This window comes from Martes martes (genome assembly GCF_963455335.1).
Source record: "Martes martes genome assembly, chromosome: 3".
Classification (NCBI taxonomy): domain Eukaryota; kingdom Metazoa; phylum Chordata; class Mammalia; order Carnivora; family Mustelidae; genus Martes; species Martes martes.
In genome coordinates, this window is record NC_137890.1 from 67,779,326 (window position 1) to 67,799,321 (window position 19,996).

The window sequence follows — 19,996 nt, forward strand, 5'->3', positions numbered from 1 at the left end:
GCATCCAGTAAAAATTCTATAAATATTATGATGATAGTGTTTTAGAGTACTTATAAATTATAATGCATCCACATAATGGATTACAATTGATACATTAAAAATGATTTCAAAAGCAAGAGAAAATAAATTTGTAATACTGAAAAAGTCTATAGTTGATATGCATGTAATAATTTACTTAATAAATATTAACTTTATTTCTAAACAGACAATAAAACCTGAATGGTAAAAATATTTCTATACAAATTACTGGCATAACGTTAATTGTATCCTTAAGATACAATTCTAAATGTAAAATTACTAGCGTAAGAGTTATAAGTATTTTTATGCTATGTAAAGAGCACATCTTTGCATTCTAACCCTTCAGAATTTTGTTCAAATTACAAATTATGATATATATATATGTATACTTGAAGTTTTATTTGAGAGAGACACACATACACACACACACACACACACACACACACACACACACACACACAAGTGGAGGGGAGGGGGATGGGCAGACAGAATCTCCAGCAGGGTAGTCTAATGTGGAGCTCCATCTCATGACATTGATATGATAACCTGAGCCAGAATTAAGAGTTGGATGTTTAACCGACTGAGCCACACAGGATCAAGGTATATTTTTCCTTCAATATAAATTTGGTTATTAGATTTAAATATATTTTCCTTATCTGTACTGTACAATGCTTTTCTTTTGTTAACTGTTTTGATGCTTTCTACACGTTTCCCTTAGCGTGATACATTCTTTTAATTGATCTGTAAGAGCTCTCTCTTCATTAAGGCTATTAACTTTCATCATATACATATAAAAGTTCTCTTGTTTGCATTTGTTTTAAATTTTGTTGATATTTTCAGACATGGAGATATATAAAACTTTATTTAGTCATATCTTTTACTTTAAACTTTAGCTTTTGATGTTACAATTTAAAATAACTTTTTATACAAATATTAACTTTAATGGTCTGAATTACGGTCAGTTTCATTTTTACCTTTAAATTTAATGCACGTAAAGTAGATCTGGCATAATATATGAGATAAGGATATAAATTAATTTTTTCAAATGGTTGACCACTTGCTAAACTAGATACCATTTGCCAAATGATACTTCCATTTGACTAGAGTAGTTGCATTTATAATATACTATATAACATATACAGTACTATATACTAATATATATGATACTATATGTAATATACTATAAGAAACATTCATACAAATTCCAGCTTATTTATAGACCAATCATGCCATACACCTCTTTTTTTTAATAGTACTATATTATTTTAACTATTTTATTTCCAGTGTTAATTATTTTCCCTAATAATGAATTGTTAGAGGAAAACCAACATATTTATTTTTAAGTTCACCTAAATATCAACTTTATTCTTTTTTTTTTTAAAGATTTTATGTATTTATTTGACAGACAGAGATCACAAGTAGGCAGAGAGAGAGAGGAGGAAGCAGGCTCCCTGCTAAGCAGAGAGCCCGATGCGGGGCTCGATCCCAGGACCCCGAGATCATGACCTGAGCCGAAGGCAGAGGCTTTAACCCACTGAGCCACCCAGGTGCCCCTCAACTTTATTCTTATTAAACCTAAATTGAAATGATTAATAGAAAGCTTGTACAGCTTCTAGACTAAGTTATCAATAACTTTCTTGTCCCTATTTTTAGCATGTTTGATAATGAAATACATTTTATGGCTATCATAAAATACATTTTATTTTTAAAAAATTGGTTAGCTTTCTCACTGGCTTACTCATCTACTAACAAATATTTGATATATAAGTTCTGAGCACCATGCTAGGTCTCAGGGACTATGCTCTTGAAGTACACATTCAATAAGCAACTAAACAAATACATAAATTGTGTCAGTGCAAAAAAAGAAATGAAGAAGATGTAGTGGTAGAGAACAGGCTGGTCATGTGGAGGAAGCTACTAAGCTACAGCCATCAGGGAAGACCTCTGTGAGGTGGGTGCCTTCAGGGAGACATCTGAAGGATGAAAATGCACCAGTCATGCAAAAAATAGGGAAGAGAGCAAAATAAAAACCAGAAACAAAATACAAAGATCAAGAGGCAGGACAGTGCTTGTAATTATTAAGGTATGGAGAAGCCTATGTGATATTTTTACTCTAGATGCTACCAGAAAATTAAAAAAAAAAAAAAAAGGAACCAATATCAATATCATTTACATTTTAAAACAAATTTTAGCAAAATTGCAATAAATCAAATAAAGATCAGTAAAAAAAGAGGTAAAGAAACTACTTTGGAGGCAATTATGTAATCCAGGTAAATTAGAACTAAAGTAGTATGCCACTATAAGACATTTTAATTTTGTTCCCTAAATTATAAGAAGCCTTTAGAAATTTTTAGAAAGAAACACTGCTTTATTATATTTGTTATATTGTATATTATAAAATATTATATGAATGTATATAACACTGGGAAAAGAAAATAATTAAAAACTGTTCATCATGCTGTTCACTGAAAGTGTGTGTATAGGTGACCAATATATACAAATGTTATTATACTTGTGACTTTTTCCCATTACAAATCATAAACAAACAAAGTTTTACGCAGAAGAGCAATTCTCTAAAATAGACTCCTATATAAATGTTTTATACAAACACTGGGAATATAAATATTTAAGGTTGATAATGTGAGAGTGAGAGCTTTTTGCTTGTTAACTTATCTAATCCAAGTTGAACTGGCAATAATGCCACTCATGGGAATGACATATAGCTAAGCTGTTTTTGTTTTATTTTAATATCGTACAGAGTAGAAGAAATAGTGTCACAGAGGTATGTTCATGGAATGAAAACTCAGAAAGCTCAGAATATTCATTTTAAGCTTTTATCCAAAATGAAAATAGAAATGCTGTATCTTCAAAATTTCCCTCAATGCTCATCAATGCCCAATTCCAGTAACTTATCTTGTACTGTTATAATCAAATACAAATTATATTTCAATGAAAGCAATGAATTCCAGTTTCATGAATCTCTTATGTATGAATTTTCTTCTGGTGGAAAATTAAACACAAAACATTCTATCAAATACATAAAATGTCAGGAGATAAATTTTCAAGGATGAGCAAAATCAAAATCATCCTTACAGATCAAGATAATTTCTTGATAATTATATTAAATAATAATTTTTAAGTAATGAAAAAGTCATAGAAATTGTACACTTCTAAGATTCTAACTTTTTGTCCTTTGAGCTTTTCTGCTACTAAAAAAAATGTTGCAAACATTCCCCTTTATAAGTACTGAATTCATTAAAAATATTTTACAGGTCTGACCAAGAAGCCAGTTCTACTAGTCTTTAAAGAAGGGAATCAACTGGCTTCTTACTCTGTAAGAGTAAACACCAAGAGTTGACTCTTGTTCCAATATCATCAACAAGATTTTTTGCCTTTCAATACCCATCATACCATAGAACACCGTACCAGTTATTTATAATCAGCTTCCACATTACTACATAGGAAAGAAAATAGCAAATTTACCACAACAGTCTAAAAGTAATTCAAAATTTTATTATGCCAGTAAGAACACTGTGCAGTTGAGCTAATGTTGTTTTCACGAGATTTCCTTGATAAAGGAAGAAGTACATTGATATTCTGATACAGGCTCCTTAATCTGGGTAACTATTCTAGAATATTTTCCAGGCACTACAGCTAAGCCTTTGGAACACCTCTACACACACCAAAAAAACCCCTCCAGATTTTTAATCTAATCTAATTTAATCTAATTCTTCTTAGTTCACAGCTAGATATTTGTAAGCAATAAAGCTGAAAAGAATTTTTCCTTTATTTCATCATGATGTTCAAAGGTTGCACATTTATTGAAAAAAAATCTGTGCCTTCATGAAGATGTAACAAAAAATAGTTCACTGCTTTATGTGTTCTATAAATTGGTCTTCCATATCATTAGCCAATATATAGAAAACATTGAACTAGGGTATCATCCGGAGTGCAGGGTCCTCTTTAAACTCACTCAAGTTACTGGAGGAATTCAGTTCTTTGTTGCCATGGGCTAAGTCCCCCACTTACTTGCTGACTGCTAGCCACGTAGTACTCTCAAGCTCCTACAAGGTGATTTCATGTCTTTGAACTGCAGTTACCTTCATCTCAGCAACAAAGGACTTACTTCAAGTCAAATCACTTTGACACTCTCAGTCTCTCTGACTTCCTTTTCCGTAACCAGCCAGAGAAAACGCTCTGCCTTTATGGTCTCATGTAATTAGGTCATGGATATGGACAATCAGTTTCTCTTAAAAGCAACTGTGCCATGTAATACAACACAGTCACAGGAGCAAGATATTCCCAGGAATCATGCAGGGTGTGTACACGGGAAAAACTTGGGTGGGATGGCACAGGGAGAGCAGAATTCGGCCTACTAGGATCCTCTGTTCTGCAGAGAATAATCCTATGTCAACCTTACCCAGAGACATCATATCAGTTATTTTATTTTTTATCTCTATAAACTCCAACTGATTCTTTTTTAAAAAAATTTTTCATTTTTTTCCTCATTACATTCACTATTTCTTTTAGACTGAAAAACATTTTAAATATACTTATAATAGCTGTTTTAATGCTCTTATCTGGCAATTCTGCCATCTCTGTCATTTCTTTTTTTTTTTTTTTTTTTTTTTTAAAGATTTTATTTATTTATTTGACAGAGAGAGAGAGATATCACAAGTAGGCAGAGAGGCAGGCAGAGAGAGTGAGAGAGGGAAGCAGGCTCCCTGCCAAGCAGAGAGCCCGATGCGGGACTCGATCCCAGGACCCTGAGATCATGACCCGAGCCGAAGGCAGCGGCCCAAACCACTGAGCCACCCAGGCGCCCATCTCTGTCATTTCTGAATCTGTTTCTATCGAATTATTTTTCCCCTTGCTTATATATCACATTTTCCTGATTCTTCTCATGTTTAATATAATTTTTTATTGAATGCTTAACATTGAATTTTATGTTGTTTGGTGAAAAACTTTATGTATTCCTTTAAAGAGAGGTAGAACTTTGCTCTGACAGAAAGTAAAGGAACTTAGAGATCAATTTAATGTTTTCAAGGCTTGTTTTTAAGCTTTTTTTCTTGTGAGTTTAGAGCAGCCTTCCTTTTAGGGCTATTTTAGTCCTATTTAGAAGGTGTGACTCTTCTGCAATCTCTAGTGAATGCCACCACTGTGAATATTCTTAAACATATAATTAAGTATCCTTAATTTGCAGATGATACTTAAAGAAATGTAAAGAAATACAAATATAAAAACTGTATTTTGCTTTCAAGAGCCAAATGTAAATACAACATATCATATCTCCATGAAACCTGAAGTGTATACTTGTTTATAAACAATTACATTATGGATATTTATTGTAGAACAATTAATGAAATACAAATACCCAAACAGGTCAGGAGATGAGGTCAATATTACCTTTGTAAAATGAGTGGGCAAAGCTCTGCTCAGGAATTAACTTGGCAAGGAATCCATGGTTCAAACTTGGATGAGGGATAGATGGTATGACCACAACTGTAGAGAAAATCATGGAATCAAATTTGAGCCAGCATGTAACAACCTGCAACATGGTCCACTGGAGATCCATGACAACTCTGTATTACTGCAACATGCAAACAGTACTAGCAATAAAGACTGTATCTCTGGGGAAAGGAAAGAGGCTATGTATTAAGAGAAAGGAGAAACCAGACACTTGTTAAGTAGAGTAATTTTAGCAACATACAGGAAGACATACACATACATAATCAGAACTGGAAGGCTGACTACAGTATTGCTTGTCTTATACATATAAAGCTGATACGAATGCATTAAAAATGAAGCAAAAGTTGATTAACATAATAGAGCCTTAGTGTTTTAAGTGGTCAGAAGACATAAACTGGAATGGTAGGATAATGTTTAATTTGAAGAATAAAGTTAAAAGTACACTATGATGAAATAACATCATGTTTATGTGTTCAAAGTAAATACTGCATGCAACAATAAAGTATTATAGTTAAAACATAATCCATATTCTCACAAAAGCAAGGTAAAGGAGATATGATATGCTCAGGGAAAACAAGATGCAGAGATTTGACCACTAATTTCTACTCACTTTTTTAAATATCCATTTTACTTATATATCATATGCATTTATTTAGGAAAGACAATTTCAGCTACAAATTTATCCAGTGGCATATGAAATAACCACTAGGTTACCAAGGATACATTGTAAACAACCAAGAAACAATCTTGATATAAACACATGGCAGGAAATACAACTAATAGAAGGCACCCTGTGATATTAAAATACTATCTGCCAGAAAATGTGTTTATTATTTTCAAGCAGAGTAGGCAAAACTGATAATGCAAGAACTCCCACGAACACCTTCTCTAAATAAGAGAGATAATATGATCCAAGATGGTTCATTGTTGTCTTTAAGTCTTTGATTTTAGTTAAAGGAACTTTGGTATAAAGTTTAGAATATATGTTGGCTTATTATGAATCTCTGACAGAATATTTAGATATTTAAATAACTATACACAGCAAAAGAAATAGAGAAAGAGAGAGAGAGAGAGAATAAGCCAGCAAGAAAGAAGCTATCGTTAAACTTGGCTGTAACAATTTATATTTTGGCTTATTCTTGGTCTTGAACTACTGTATAAGAATCTCCTACTTTCACATTCATAATAGTTAAAAAGTGGTATATTTAAAATGTATCAGTTATTTGCATCTTAAATAGTAAATGATTTGTATTAACATATGGAAAACACTAAAACCCAACTGCGCTGATAAAATGAGAATATAGCAAATATCATGGAAATTCACACATTTTTGTGGAATTAAAGAGCACTAAATTGGCATTTACATACCACCTACTTATAAATACTTAAGTGATCATCAGTAGGACTAGTTTAAAACTGGGTGTAAAAATAAAACAAAAAGGAGATAAATGATGATAAAAATTCAAATAACTAAGAAAAAAATAGTACCTGTACTTGTTGGCGAATTTATTTCTTGTCTGATGTTTCTACCTGGTTGGCTTCCAGTTCTTGCAGTCTCTCGCTGGGGTTCTAATATGTCACGGTACTTGGAAACCATCAGAACCGAAATGAAGTAAACAACAGCTAGAGCTAAGAACTGTGCCTGCTTGCTATCATCCTGTGTAAAATGAAAAGGCAGTACTGACATTCAAATTTTTAAAGTTATCAGTGTACAAGAAACTACTATTTCATTTTCTTTATGGAGGCGAAACATGACATTTAACTTTTACTAAAACTTCTAAGTATACATTGTTATTTAATTAGTATCTTATAGATATAAAGACAAAATTCCAGAAATATATCATAAGTCACAGATTGAAATTTAATTTCAAAAAATTAGAATGTTAAAATTTTGCTGAATATGCCACAAAATTTTATTCTTTGTTCTTGTCACCATTACTGTCCATTATGTCCATAACAATAGAGTATGTATTTTTATAAAATATACAGAAAGCAGAAGGCTGAAAGAATAATATCTGGATAAAAATCAAGTTCCAAATGTTATAATTTTAAAAATTAATAGAATAAAATTATAATTGAGATACATGTACAATTCTAACATATTACTACCTTAAAATACTGTACGAGTACAAAATAGGGTAAACAAACAATGGGGGAACAGAAAACGTAAACTTTATACAAGCTCAACAGGAGCTGGAAGTGCTAATCCAACCTCTGACTACTTAAATAGATAAAAATAAGTGACAGGCCCACACTGGGAAAATGACCTCTAAAACACTGCCAATATTTGAGGCTTTGAACTTCAAAAGCTCATGACAAAATGGGAGTTTTTCCAGTGCAACAATTGGTAAAATGTATGAAAACAATTGGTGACGTTAGGACACAGAGAGAATAGTTTCAAAAAAGCAGAATGCAGGGGCACCTGGGTGGCTCAGCTGGTTGAGCATCTGACTCTTAATTTCGGCTCAGTCATGGTCTCAGGGTCTTGGGCTCCACCCTCACAGGGGAGTCTACTTGAGATTCTCTTTGACCCTCTTCCTTTGCCCCTGCCCACACCCCTTCTCTCTCTTTTTCTAATAAATCTTAAAAAAAAAAAAAAGAAAGAAAAGCAGACTGCAGTCTAGTAGAAAAAATAACTCTCTAAGTTAGCTTTGTAAAATATAAAGAGCTGTATGCAACCTTGAAAGCCTAGATAACTACAGCATAAGGTAAAAAATTGATAAGGAAGCAAACTTAAAACCTCTAATACTACTTTGAAATTAGCCTGGATCAAAGGCATCAAATGTAAATGGTTATAAAACCTTTTTTCTAAGCTAGGTAAAGGTAGATCCTTCAAACCAAAACTGCAAGTCATTACTGTGTCCCACAGATAACAGATAAAAAATAGTATGATGTGAATAAGGAAAGCGAATATGCATTAAAGTCTAGCAACTCCAATAAAGGTACTTTATATTTTTACTTCATTTAAGTAAAATGCAAACAAGATTCAGAATGTATGTGCCTTTTGTCTTTCCTTTTGTCAGAAAAGAAAGCAAACAAGAAATATTTAGTATTAATTTAATTGTGAAATGGGATTAATACAGATAATACAGAAAAATACCAAAACAAATTAAATTTGTTCTAAAATATTATAAATTTAGTATTTCATATTCTGAGGGTGACAGCTTTCCTAGAGTATAGTTTCTTATAAAGTGTTTGAAATGCATACTCTGTTCACTATAATGCTGATGGGATAAATATACAGAGAAGGGACAAAATCAAATACTTAAATTATTTATTATAAAGGAAAATGAAGTGCAATCATATCAACAAAGATACTGACCAGGAATAAATTCAAACACAGCTCAAACTGTGACAGACTGTGATATTCTACAACATTTACATTTCTACCACTGGAAACTCAATGCCAGGCAATTAAAAAGCATGTGTGGAATGAATGCATGTTAACTACAAAGCTGCCGAGTTGCAAACAACAGATATTGTGAAGTGTCCTAGCCAAGTTAAAATCTCCCATATGTATGACATGAAAACAGCTGCCTTTTCTTTTCAAATCCAGATCTGCAAACCAATTGTGCTGCTTATTCCCAGTTCTTTCTTTAAAAATGAAGTACAACATCTGGAGAACTAAATTTTTATACAAATTAATTGTCTTGCCTACATATTTTATTATTATGAAGACATAAACTCTTATGTTTCTCCCATCTGCTTAAGAAATGGGTCCCTCCACTATTCAATCTTGAATCAATAATATAATTAACTCTGAAATCCTTTAAAAATTTTAAAGCTTTGGGCGCCTGGGTGGCTCAGTGGTTTAAAGCCTCTGCCTTCGGCTTAGGTCATGATCCCCGGGTCCTGGGATCGAGCCCCGCATCGGGCTCTCTGCTCAGTGGGGAGCCTGCTTCTCCCTCTCTCTCTCTGCCTGCCTCTCTGCCTACTTGTGATCTCTGTCAAATAAATAAGTAAAATCTTTAAAAAAAATTTTTTTTAAACTTCAACTAGGATATTAAAAACTTTTTTTTCAAATTTTAAGGGTTAAAATTATTTCAATTTATATAATTTTGTATTTAAGGGACTGCTAGTATAGAAGAATAATAAATTTGCTTTCAAATTTTAGTTTACTGGGGAACACTGAAAACAATGTTGATTTTTATTTTATTTTATTTAACAATGATGAAAAGTCTAATTTTATTTCTTATGCATAGCAAATTTTGCCACGTAAAGCTCTGGCCTAGATTTAAACAGTTCATGTGAGTTTAAATCAGCAAATGTCTTCAAAACAGAAAACAAACAAGAGCAAGATATATAGTCATTTATTACATATTATAGGCATGTATATAAAATGTACACATATTTTTCCTTAAAAACCTAATTTTTGATCTCATTTGTTTGTAAAATCAAGGCAATTAAAAATGACTGATGATTCACAAAAATTTCAAAAGTCAAGTAGAATTCTTAGCATGATATCTACAATTGACTCTAAAATATACCAACTGTCAAAAACCAACAGGTGACGGGAGGAGTGCACTCATTGTTATGAGCACTGGGTGCTGTAGAGAAGTGTTGAATCACTATACTGTACAGCTGAAACTAATATTAAACTAAGAATCTAAACAAAAACTTAATAAATAAATAATAAAAATAAAAGTGAAAAAAGTATCTTAGAATCTATGAAATATGGTGATGAAAAAGAGCATACTTTGGAAAGGTCTACCTTAAGGTTCTCACCACCTCATACTACCTGGGTGATCTTAACATTTCTGAGTCTTAAATTTCTCTTAACTCTTAAATGGAAGCTTACGATAATACATATTAATTGTCTAAAACACATTATAAACTCAAGGAACACAAGTTATATTGCCTTAATGGTATTTGGAAGGTACCTCTGGGAACACTTAACTCCCATCCTTCGGGAAGAAAGCTAGGCACCATTGCTGAGTTATCCAACATATTTAACATCTAGAAGTCTTAGAAAAAATTATCATAATCTACCATAATAACCTAATGCAGAATTTACTAACAATTTAAACATAATGTTATACTTAACATAAACCCCTTCTATGTTAGGTCTGAGTGTGCCTCTTGGAGATGAGGATATGCTTCATGTTTCAATCATTCTTCATTTGAAAATCATTCTTTCCATAGCATATTTTTTCAGGATGAATAATTATAATTTCTAAATGATAGACCTGTTAGTGATTTTTTTCCAAGTCTGGATTAGAGTCCAGATTGTTGTAAGACTCTCACATCATGATTTTTATACTGTCATGCATTTTATTTCCATTTTTTAAAAATTACTTTATTATTTATTAATTACAAAAGAAATATGGGTTTACAATAGAACTTTTGAAAACACAAAAAAGTAAAAAAACCAAGGTACAAAATAAAAACTGTTTACCTGGAGATAATCATTAGTAGCACTTGGTATATTTTTTCTAGTCTTTTTTTTTTTTTTTTTAAGATTTCATTCATTCATGACAGAGAGAGAGGGAGAGAGGGAACACAAGCACAGAGGAGCTGGAGAGGGAGAAGCAGGCTCTCTGCAGAACAGGGAGCCTGATATGGGACTCAATCCCAGGACGCTGGGATCATGACCTGAGCTGAAGGCAGATGCTTAACAACTGAGCCACTCAGGCGCCCCTCTAGTCTTCTATTTTTTTTTTTAAAGATTTTATTTATTTATTTGACAGACAGATCACAAGTAGGCAGAGAGGCAGGCAGAGAGAGAAGGGAGGAAGCAGGCTCCCCGCTGAGCAGAGAGCCCGATGCAGGGCTCAATCCCAGGACCCCGGGATCACCACCTGAGCCGAAGGCAGAGGCTTTAACCCACTGAGCCACCCAGGCGCCCCTCTAGTCTTCTATTTTTAAAGGCACATGTACATGTACATACACTCAACATAAAAATGTAGTATTTGTGTAATATAAGTACTTTTGTGTACTGATGCTTTACCTTAAAATATATCATGACCATTTCTCTATGCCACAAAATTTCCCTCGCAAATACTGTTTTATGGCTGCATAGTGTCCCACACAATGAATATACTATGATTTACTAAGCTGAAACTCTACTGTGAGGTCTTTGCAACATTGCCAACTTTTCTGTAGGCATCTTTGATGAGTACTTGAAGTCAAATTACTTCTGGGTAGAACCAAAGGGTCATAAGACATCACATAGGGTGTCAATATTTGTAAGAGTTTTAACACATAATGCAAACTAACTATTCAGAAAGTTTATCCAATTTAAACATCTACCAGTGCTATATAACAGAGCATGTTTCTTTTTTTTTTTTTTAAAGATTTTATTTATTCATTTGACAGAGAGAGAGAGATCACAAGTAGGCAGGGAGGCAGGCAGAGAGAGAGGAGGAAGCAGGTCCTCCGCGGAGCAGAGAGCCCAATGCAGGGCTCGATCCCAGGATCCTGGGATCATGACCCGAGCCGAAGGCAGAGGCTGTAACCCACTGAGCCACCCAGGCGCCCCTAACAGAGCATGTTTCAATGCACCCTTGCAATGCTGGGTATTATTATTTAAAATTTTTTATTTATCTTATACTAAAAGTATCTCACTTATTTTAATTTGCATTTCTTTTACTATTGGTAATCCTGACTTCATCATATATTTGCTACCTTATCTTTTATATTTTATGCCCACCGTCTAATTTTCTGTTGGTATGTTTATAATTTTTCTAGTAATTTATAAGAACTGATACATATTAAAGAGAGTGAAAATTTTTCTGCTGCATATACCTACCATGCAGTATTGTGCTGTGTGACTTACATATGCTTTAACTACTTTCTAAAGTACAAAGTACTCATCCAATTTATTGTTAAATACAAATTTAAAATACAGACTTTCTTACTTTTGATCTCAGGGTCATGAGTTTAAGCCCCATATTAGACATGGAACATACTTAAAATAATTAAATAAACTTTCTTCTGCTTCATAAATCATCAATTAAAATAAGAAAAACAGAATGCAAAGTAGCTGGAAAATAATAACTATGTTAAGGAGTAATGTCAATATTGAATTTGCTGTGAAATACTATATATGTCTCTACATGATTTGTGAAAAGTCCAATCTTATCTTTACTTGAATAAGTGATCATGTAGCTGGGGTGTTCCAAGAAACCATCTTCATAAGCTATCTTTTCCTTAAGCTTTACAAAGCTACTTTTGTAACTCAAATTCTCATAAATACCTATTATTTTTAAAATGTAGATCTTCTTTCAAAAGTAATTGCTGCCCCTCAAAAAAGTAATTGCCAGTAAAACCTTAGTGAATTATTCCCTTTCATCCACAGTACAAGGAACATCAATAATAACAAAATAGTACCTAGAAATGGAGCAAGGAATACAGAAGAAAAAATGTAGGTGATTCAACACAAAGTGAATCATAATTTTTCAAGGTTATCTCTAGTCTTAGTATATACAGAACTAAGTCAAAATTTCACATCATCTAAAAAAAATGAGATCTATCAATGAGCTTTCAGAGAAAGCAAAGACTCAATCATTCTGCAATCAGAAGTATGTTCTAAACCTATAATTCCTGACATTAGAACATTTAGTTGTAATTTCAGCTTTCTTTTTTTTTTTTAAGATTTTATTTATTTATTTGACAGAGATCACAAGTAGGCAGAGAGGCAGGCAGAAAGAGAGGAGGAAGCAGACTCCCTGCTGAGCAGAGAGCCCGATGTGGGGCTCAATCCCAGGACCCTGGGATCATGATCTGAGCTGAAGGCAGAGGCTTTAACCCACTGAGCCACCCAGGCGCCCCTGTAATTTCAGCTTTCTTATAAAATTTAAATTATTTTACACAAATGACAGTGGAAGATTTTTCCCTGGGAAATCAAGCAGGTATAACTTACCACATCCCGAAAGACGACAGCACGAAGACGATTAATATCAACATCCTGAAGAAGTCTATCAGGATCTTTAATAGGAGAAAGGTTACCTGGAACACTTTCTAATGGGGTCTTAAAAAAGAAAGAGAATTGTTAAAAAGAAAATAGCATAATGCAGAAAGGAGAGTAATTTCTAGTATCTTCAGGCATTTCACGAGCCACGGTCTTTACTTCCCTATCACTGAGTAACATTTATTGACAATAGCACTCTATTACAAGACACTTTTTCCGTTCTCCTCTCTGCTCTTGTCACAGTTTCACTTACTTGTAAGGGTTCTTGTTTTTCAACACCAAAGCTACCACAACAGACTCAGAAAAGTAGTGACTGAGGTGGAAAAGAGACTGATCTTGGACTTCAGAGAGTTTGAGCTTAAACTTTGCTGTGTAGCTTTGGACTTGTTACTAAAATTTTCTGAGCCTCACTTTTCCAATATCTACTTAATAGATCTCTTTGAGTCATTGGATTCATTTATCTATCATGCGTTTACAACATATGAGATTACTATATTATACTGCATGATTTTATACATATAAATATGTTATATCTATGAAAAGCTAAAAAAGGCAAACAAAAATCAGTCATAGCCTTAATATTAAAGCTGAAAAACATAAAAGATCATAACCACCAAAAATCCTTTTTAAAGCTGAAAATACAAAAACTGACAAATTTTAAGTAATGTATCACATAGCAAACTGGTCAAAGAGCCAGGCTCCCTGAAATTCAGTCTAGTACTTCCTTACTTATACAATATTTTAAGAATTGTTTGGATTAAATTAGGCCATAGAGAGTACCAATACAACTCCTGCAAACAGAGTAACTTGTTACCCTAACTAATAAAAATAAATAAGCTTCCTTTTAAATCTTCTACACAATTCAATTATGATATTTCACTCTTAAATTAAGATGTTTGATTCCTCTGCAGCACAGGATAGTGAAAAGAACATGGCTTAGTTATTTGGTTTCCATTATAATTCCACAGCTTACCAGTTTACCACAGCTTACCTGACCTTAGGTGAGATATTAACCTCTCTGGACATCAGCTATATGATTTAAATGATAAGCTAATAATATTTATCACAGGATGATTAAAGAAAATAACACATTGTTTACAGCAAAGATGAAAAGAACACAATTTACAGCTTAGATGAAGAAATATATGAATACTTTAACTTATATGTACCATTTTACATTTTATAGAGTGTTTTTACAACCATAATTGAATTTGATCTTTATAAAGACTTTTTTAAGGTAAATTTTGTATTATTGCTCCTTTTTACAAAGTATAGAAAGTGGGGCCCAATGAAGATGTATGATTCATATAAGTCTACACGGATTAGTATTACATCAAAATTATCCATGGTTTACTTACTAAAGTCACATAAAAATGCATAAACACAGGGAAATAAAAGAAAACCCTCATTTGCCAGGTCCACTGACTCCCTTTCTTGAAATGTGTTTTCTTACAAAGTCCACTTTTCCTCTAATATTTCTGTATCTATCACTTATTAACCATTTCTTGTTGCCAAGGTTCTTGCTATAGAGATAGTGACTATCTCAACTAAATTATTACAAAATTCCTTCATGTTGGACTTTCTCTCCATGTTCTGTAATCAGAATAATAGTTGGTTTGACAGTGTTGAAAAGCTCCCTATTATCTAGTGAATTAGCTACAGATTCCTCTAAGATAAAAGTTCTCAAAAATACTAATTTATTTATTCATTTCATGAGTACATAGACCCAATAGGAAGAGGAAAATTAGTATTAATTGAAAGTTCACTGTGTGTCAGGAATTAACTAAGAACTTTAATTACTGTTTTTCATTTAGTTCATATAAACACCTTGTAAATTAATATTTGCATCCATTTTAAAGACTGGAAAACTGAGGCACAGGAGACTAAGGAATTTGTTTTGGGTCACAAAACTAGTTATGGGGTAGAACCAGCATAAAAACTCAGACTTGTCTGATTCTAGAGTTAGTGCTCTTTTAACGAAGTACGCCAGTGCTGTACATACATGCTCTGGAATTCCAAAGATGTGTAAGATATGCACATGCCCTCAAGTAACTTACGATCTACTACACCTACACATACAACATGAGGCATTCTTGCTGATGTGTTCATATTTCATTTTCTAAGCAATGGAGAACCCTTTGGAGACTTGTTAACAATAAAATATGGTCTGATTATTGTAGAAATGTTTTCTGATAGACGTGAAAAAGAGGCTACAATATAGATATATTAAATTGGTGGTTGTTCTCTTTGAAAGTTACAGAAGTTTGAAGCCATAGAACTATTTAAATGCTATTTAAACTATTAAACTTCTATTTCATGTCTTCGCTTACTGAGCAGAAAAAATGTTTCTCAGTATCAAACATCTAATTACAAATGTAGTGTGTGATATGACACATACAGAGTTTTATGAAAATATCAAATTAGAGGAAACCTTAGATTAGGGTGGCTGTAAGGGTATCTGAAAACATTTTCCCAAAGAGTAGCACTTAAGCTGAAGCCAAGAGCTGAATGAAATTTAACCGGATAAAAAGTAAGGATGGACCCTTCAAGTAAAGGGAAACTATGAAAAAGTCTGAAGGCAAAACAAAAACAAAAACAAAATTACCAAATGTTTGAACTAAGTAAAGTCCATCATGTGACTAAAATGGCAAAAACAATGGGAAAGGGAATACAAGTTGCAGTTGGAGAAGTAAGCCAGGGTCAGTCATGGAGGACCGTAAAAGTCATGTTGATAAAACTCTGGATGTGATGCAAAGGGTTAGTTAAACATGTGATAAAGAGCTAATTTAAAATGAGAATTAGTGGTCTATTCCAAAATACACTATTCATTCATTTCCTGGGCATTCAATATATGTGTTTAATATTATGGGAGTATCTATCACCAAAAATATATCCACTTAAAAAGCATAATCCACATATTGAGCTCTGTGAAAATACATTTAACTATGAAAAGTAGTAATAAATAAGAACTTTCAGAACTATGTATACTGATATCCTTATAAAAAATCCTATGAAGTAGAAATTATTAGTACCTTCATTTAATAAACAAAGAATGCAGGTCTCAGAGAGGTTAAATAATCTTGGTAACACAATTATGAAAAAGAAAAGCCAGCACTGAAGAAGCCTACAGCTGTCCAATTACCAAATGTTTGCTCTTTCATTACACAATACCATGTTACTTTTTTCTCACACTTAAACAAATTTTAGAGTCCATGATATTTAACATAGAAAATGCTTAACTACCTTTGAAGCTGCTGTGGCTGTCACACTTTGGGGAGCTTCCTGAGGTTTACTGCTGCCGTGGGAAGATTTGCTTCCCCTGTCTCTCTGTCTCTGCCGACATTCTAAACAGTTTCTCACAGCAACACAGCAAACTATTTAAAAACCAAAAGCAAATTATTAATATAAATGCTTGACTGTGACATGTTGAAAAGAGTTGCTTGCTTTTTTTTTCTTTCTTTCCATTTTCTCCATTCATTATTCCTAGATAAAATATTTTTTTTAATTATGAAATACATTAATGAAAAGTACATCTAAAACATGTGTAGTTAAAAAACAAAAACAAAAACAACATACCCATATACTACCAATCAGCTGCAGGAACAGAATATTACTGAAGATCCCAATATATCCCTTCCTTATTCTACCTCCCTCCATCATTTAAAATTCTGAATTTCACAGATCAACAAAAAATTTTTGAAACTTCATATTCACATTTGATAAACTATTTTGATTGATAAGACTTCTTCAGTAACATGACTACTTGGTGACTATACTGAGCACGGCTCCCTATTTCAGGAAGTGACAGAGCACCACAATGCAGTCCATCCCACAAGTCCCAACCCACCTTTCTGTATGATGGGAAAGTCTACAGCCTTGTCAATAAGCATTCCATACATAAGCTTTTCACTTGTTTACTTATTTTAAGAAGTCCTATTCATATAGTAATAAACATTACAAGATCTGGAATCTGACCACCTGAATTTTACTCCTGGCTTTGCCCCTTATGAGCTATGGGTGATCTTGGGCCAGCAGCTTAAGCTATGTGTGCCTCAGTTTCCTCATAAGTAAAATGAATATAAACATAGTAACCTCCTTACGGGATTGCTGTGAGGATTTATGGAATTGACATTTTTATAAAGTGCTTAGAACAGTAGATAGCACATATTGATATATTATTGCTTCATTATTATTCACTTATAAAACCTTGCTGTAGATGACAAAAAAGCAAATTGGCTAGGAAATATTGGGATAAAAATGAAATCACCAGTACAGCTTTGAAATATATTCAGAAATAAAAGCTCAGAATAACCAAATAAATGCTAGTTTTAAGATACTGAGGTATTTTAAACATTTCTCTGTTTCCAGTTCACTGTCAGCTATTGTTAATTATCAAAGGATATGTCCATACTGGCCACAGTAAATTACCCCACACCTACTGGTTGTCAGAGAGATCTCAATGTGATCAGTCTCTCCATTATAGTGAGTATGAGATGATTCCACTTAACCAGCCCGTCTTTAAAAAATGCAAAAGAAAACAAGTAGGTTTCATTCCATCATTCTTAAAGCAAGTTATTATTCCTACTTGGATCAGAACAATTAATCTGAAACTATACATGTGTAGATTTGTATATAATTTTAAAAGTTATGTTTAAAAAGAGTACACATCAGAAATTTCCTTCCTATTTAATGCCTTACTTTCTTGTGTCCTACTCATGCTCTAAGGCAAGTATAAAAACAATTGCTTTCTGGTCCCTTGTAAAGTCTAAGTAGTATACAAAAATTTCCCCTTTTAAAAAGGTAGGCTATAGAAGAATAGATGTAAAGAGATAGACTAAATTTACTAAGAGTTTTCAGTGCTAACTTTTCTTTGTGACACAGGATCGTAAATGAACAGTATAGGTATAGTAATGTTTGTTAGTGTTAACTGCTTACTCTGAGAAACAGTGACACTGGCATAGTCAGTTTTATCCTTTGGCATTCTATGTATAAAAACTATGTCACTGGTTCTCTGACATATTTGTGGGTCAGGACAACTATCAACTATGGTACACTACATTAGTGTACCAAAACAGGACTCCTAAGTGGATTTACATTAAAATCATGTCAATGAAAAATGTTATAGCCCTTTTGATTTTGAAACAATTCAAAATATATTTGACTTCATTTCAAATTATAATCCATTAAAGATGATCAATTTCATGAAATCTCCAATGTGATGATGCCACGATATTTTTAAGTTAGTAATTGTCAAGAATTACAAGGTAATCTCTATACAACATAATCATTAACTTGTATCATTAATAATTTATAAACCAAAGAACATCAAAAACTAATCTGTAGGTAATTATTTAACATGCACCGTTATTCTTAACAAACTTACCTAGCCTCAGGCACTGTCTCATTAAACCTCCAGAAGACATGTTTTTTTCAGCTTCAATCTCACTAAAATTTAGAGAGCTGGCAAATACAAGTACATCAACCATTGCCATCAATCGGCTGAGGAAAGTTACTGCTGTCTCAGCTGACATGCCTTGTGTCACTTCAATATTTTCCAATTCCGTCTTTAAAAAAGTAGAAGATTTAAGTTTTGTTTAAAATTTGTTAATATAATACATACACATACATGCTATAGGTAAACAGTAGTTCAGCATATCTAGTATATTTTCTAAACAAAATAAATTATAAACTAATTCCACATATCAAAAGAGCTGGTTGTCAAATTTAACTAGTTTACCTATGAATTATCCTTGAAAAAAGGAAAAGTCCATTTTTAAGATGAAGGTTAAATTTAAATGTTACCATTTGTAAAAGCTATATTCCAAACTTAAGGTCATTTCACAAAGACATCTAGGAATAATTATACAGCTTTATTTATACTACTTTTGTCTTATTTTAGTAATAAAGAGATAAAATTGATACTTTGTTAAAATCTTCACTCTCATTTATTAAAAGACATGCTTTAATTTTTCTTTAGTATAAATGCATGATGAGTAATAGTAAAGATATATGGCACTTCCGATCAGCATCAAAATGAGGCTACTGTCAAATGAGAATACATAATTTCTTACCCATTTCAGAATAAACTAAGCCACTAGGTAACTCATATGTACAATAATACTAGGGTAAAAATAACCAAGATCATTAATTCCTCTAAAGATATTAATTTGTGACCTTTAAGACACTAGCAACAAGAAGAATCAGTAACAATTTAGTTAGGTACAACTATACTTCACTAAACTATTGTTCATGATAAAATATAATTTCTTGCTTTCAAAGGAAATGTTAGAAAGTATTTCCGGAAATGTGTAACTTTGTATTTTATAAGCAACAGCAACATTTCTTATTTTAGTTTTCATTCTGTATTATATAACATTTTAATTATTTTGATTCATTATAACTAGGCCTCATTTTCTCAATGCCATGGGGGGCAGAGAAAAATAAGAAGTGCTTTATAAATAAAAAATACTACTGCTTAAATTTTCTGAAAATGGGCACACTAGCCATATTGATTAATCTTATTTCTTCACCCAATGATAAATTCAACTACAAGGTAAGCATATATTATAGGTATCTATTCCTATTTATTGTCCCATTTTG

The 19,996-nt window shown here is 32.6% G+C and overlaps 1 protein-coding gene across 1 annotated transcript in view; it reads right to left on the reverse strand.

The window, feature by feature from the left end:
• Positions 1-19,996, reverse strand: part of LOC308339564 (neurobeachin) — a 190,479-nt gene that overhangs the window by 27,543 nt on the left and 142,940 nt on the right. The window contains exons 24-28 of the mRNA XM_080798359.1: positions 18,780-18,960; positions 16,640-16,770; positions 13,349-13,456; positions 6,976-7,144; positions 5,425-5,520 (exon numbers count right to left, since the gene is read on the reverse strand). Coding sequence (XP_080654485.1) covers positions 5,425-5,520; positions 6,976-7,144; positions 13,349-13,456; positions 16,640-16,770; positions 18,780-18,960 — 685 coding nt within the window. The remainder of the gene's footprint in view (positions 1-5,424; positions 5,521-6,975; positions 7,145-13,348; positions 13,457-16,639; positions 16,771-18,779; positions 18,961-19,996) is intronic.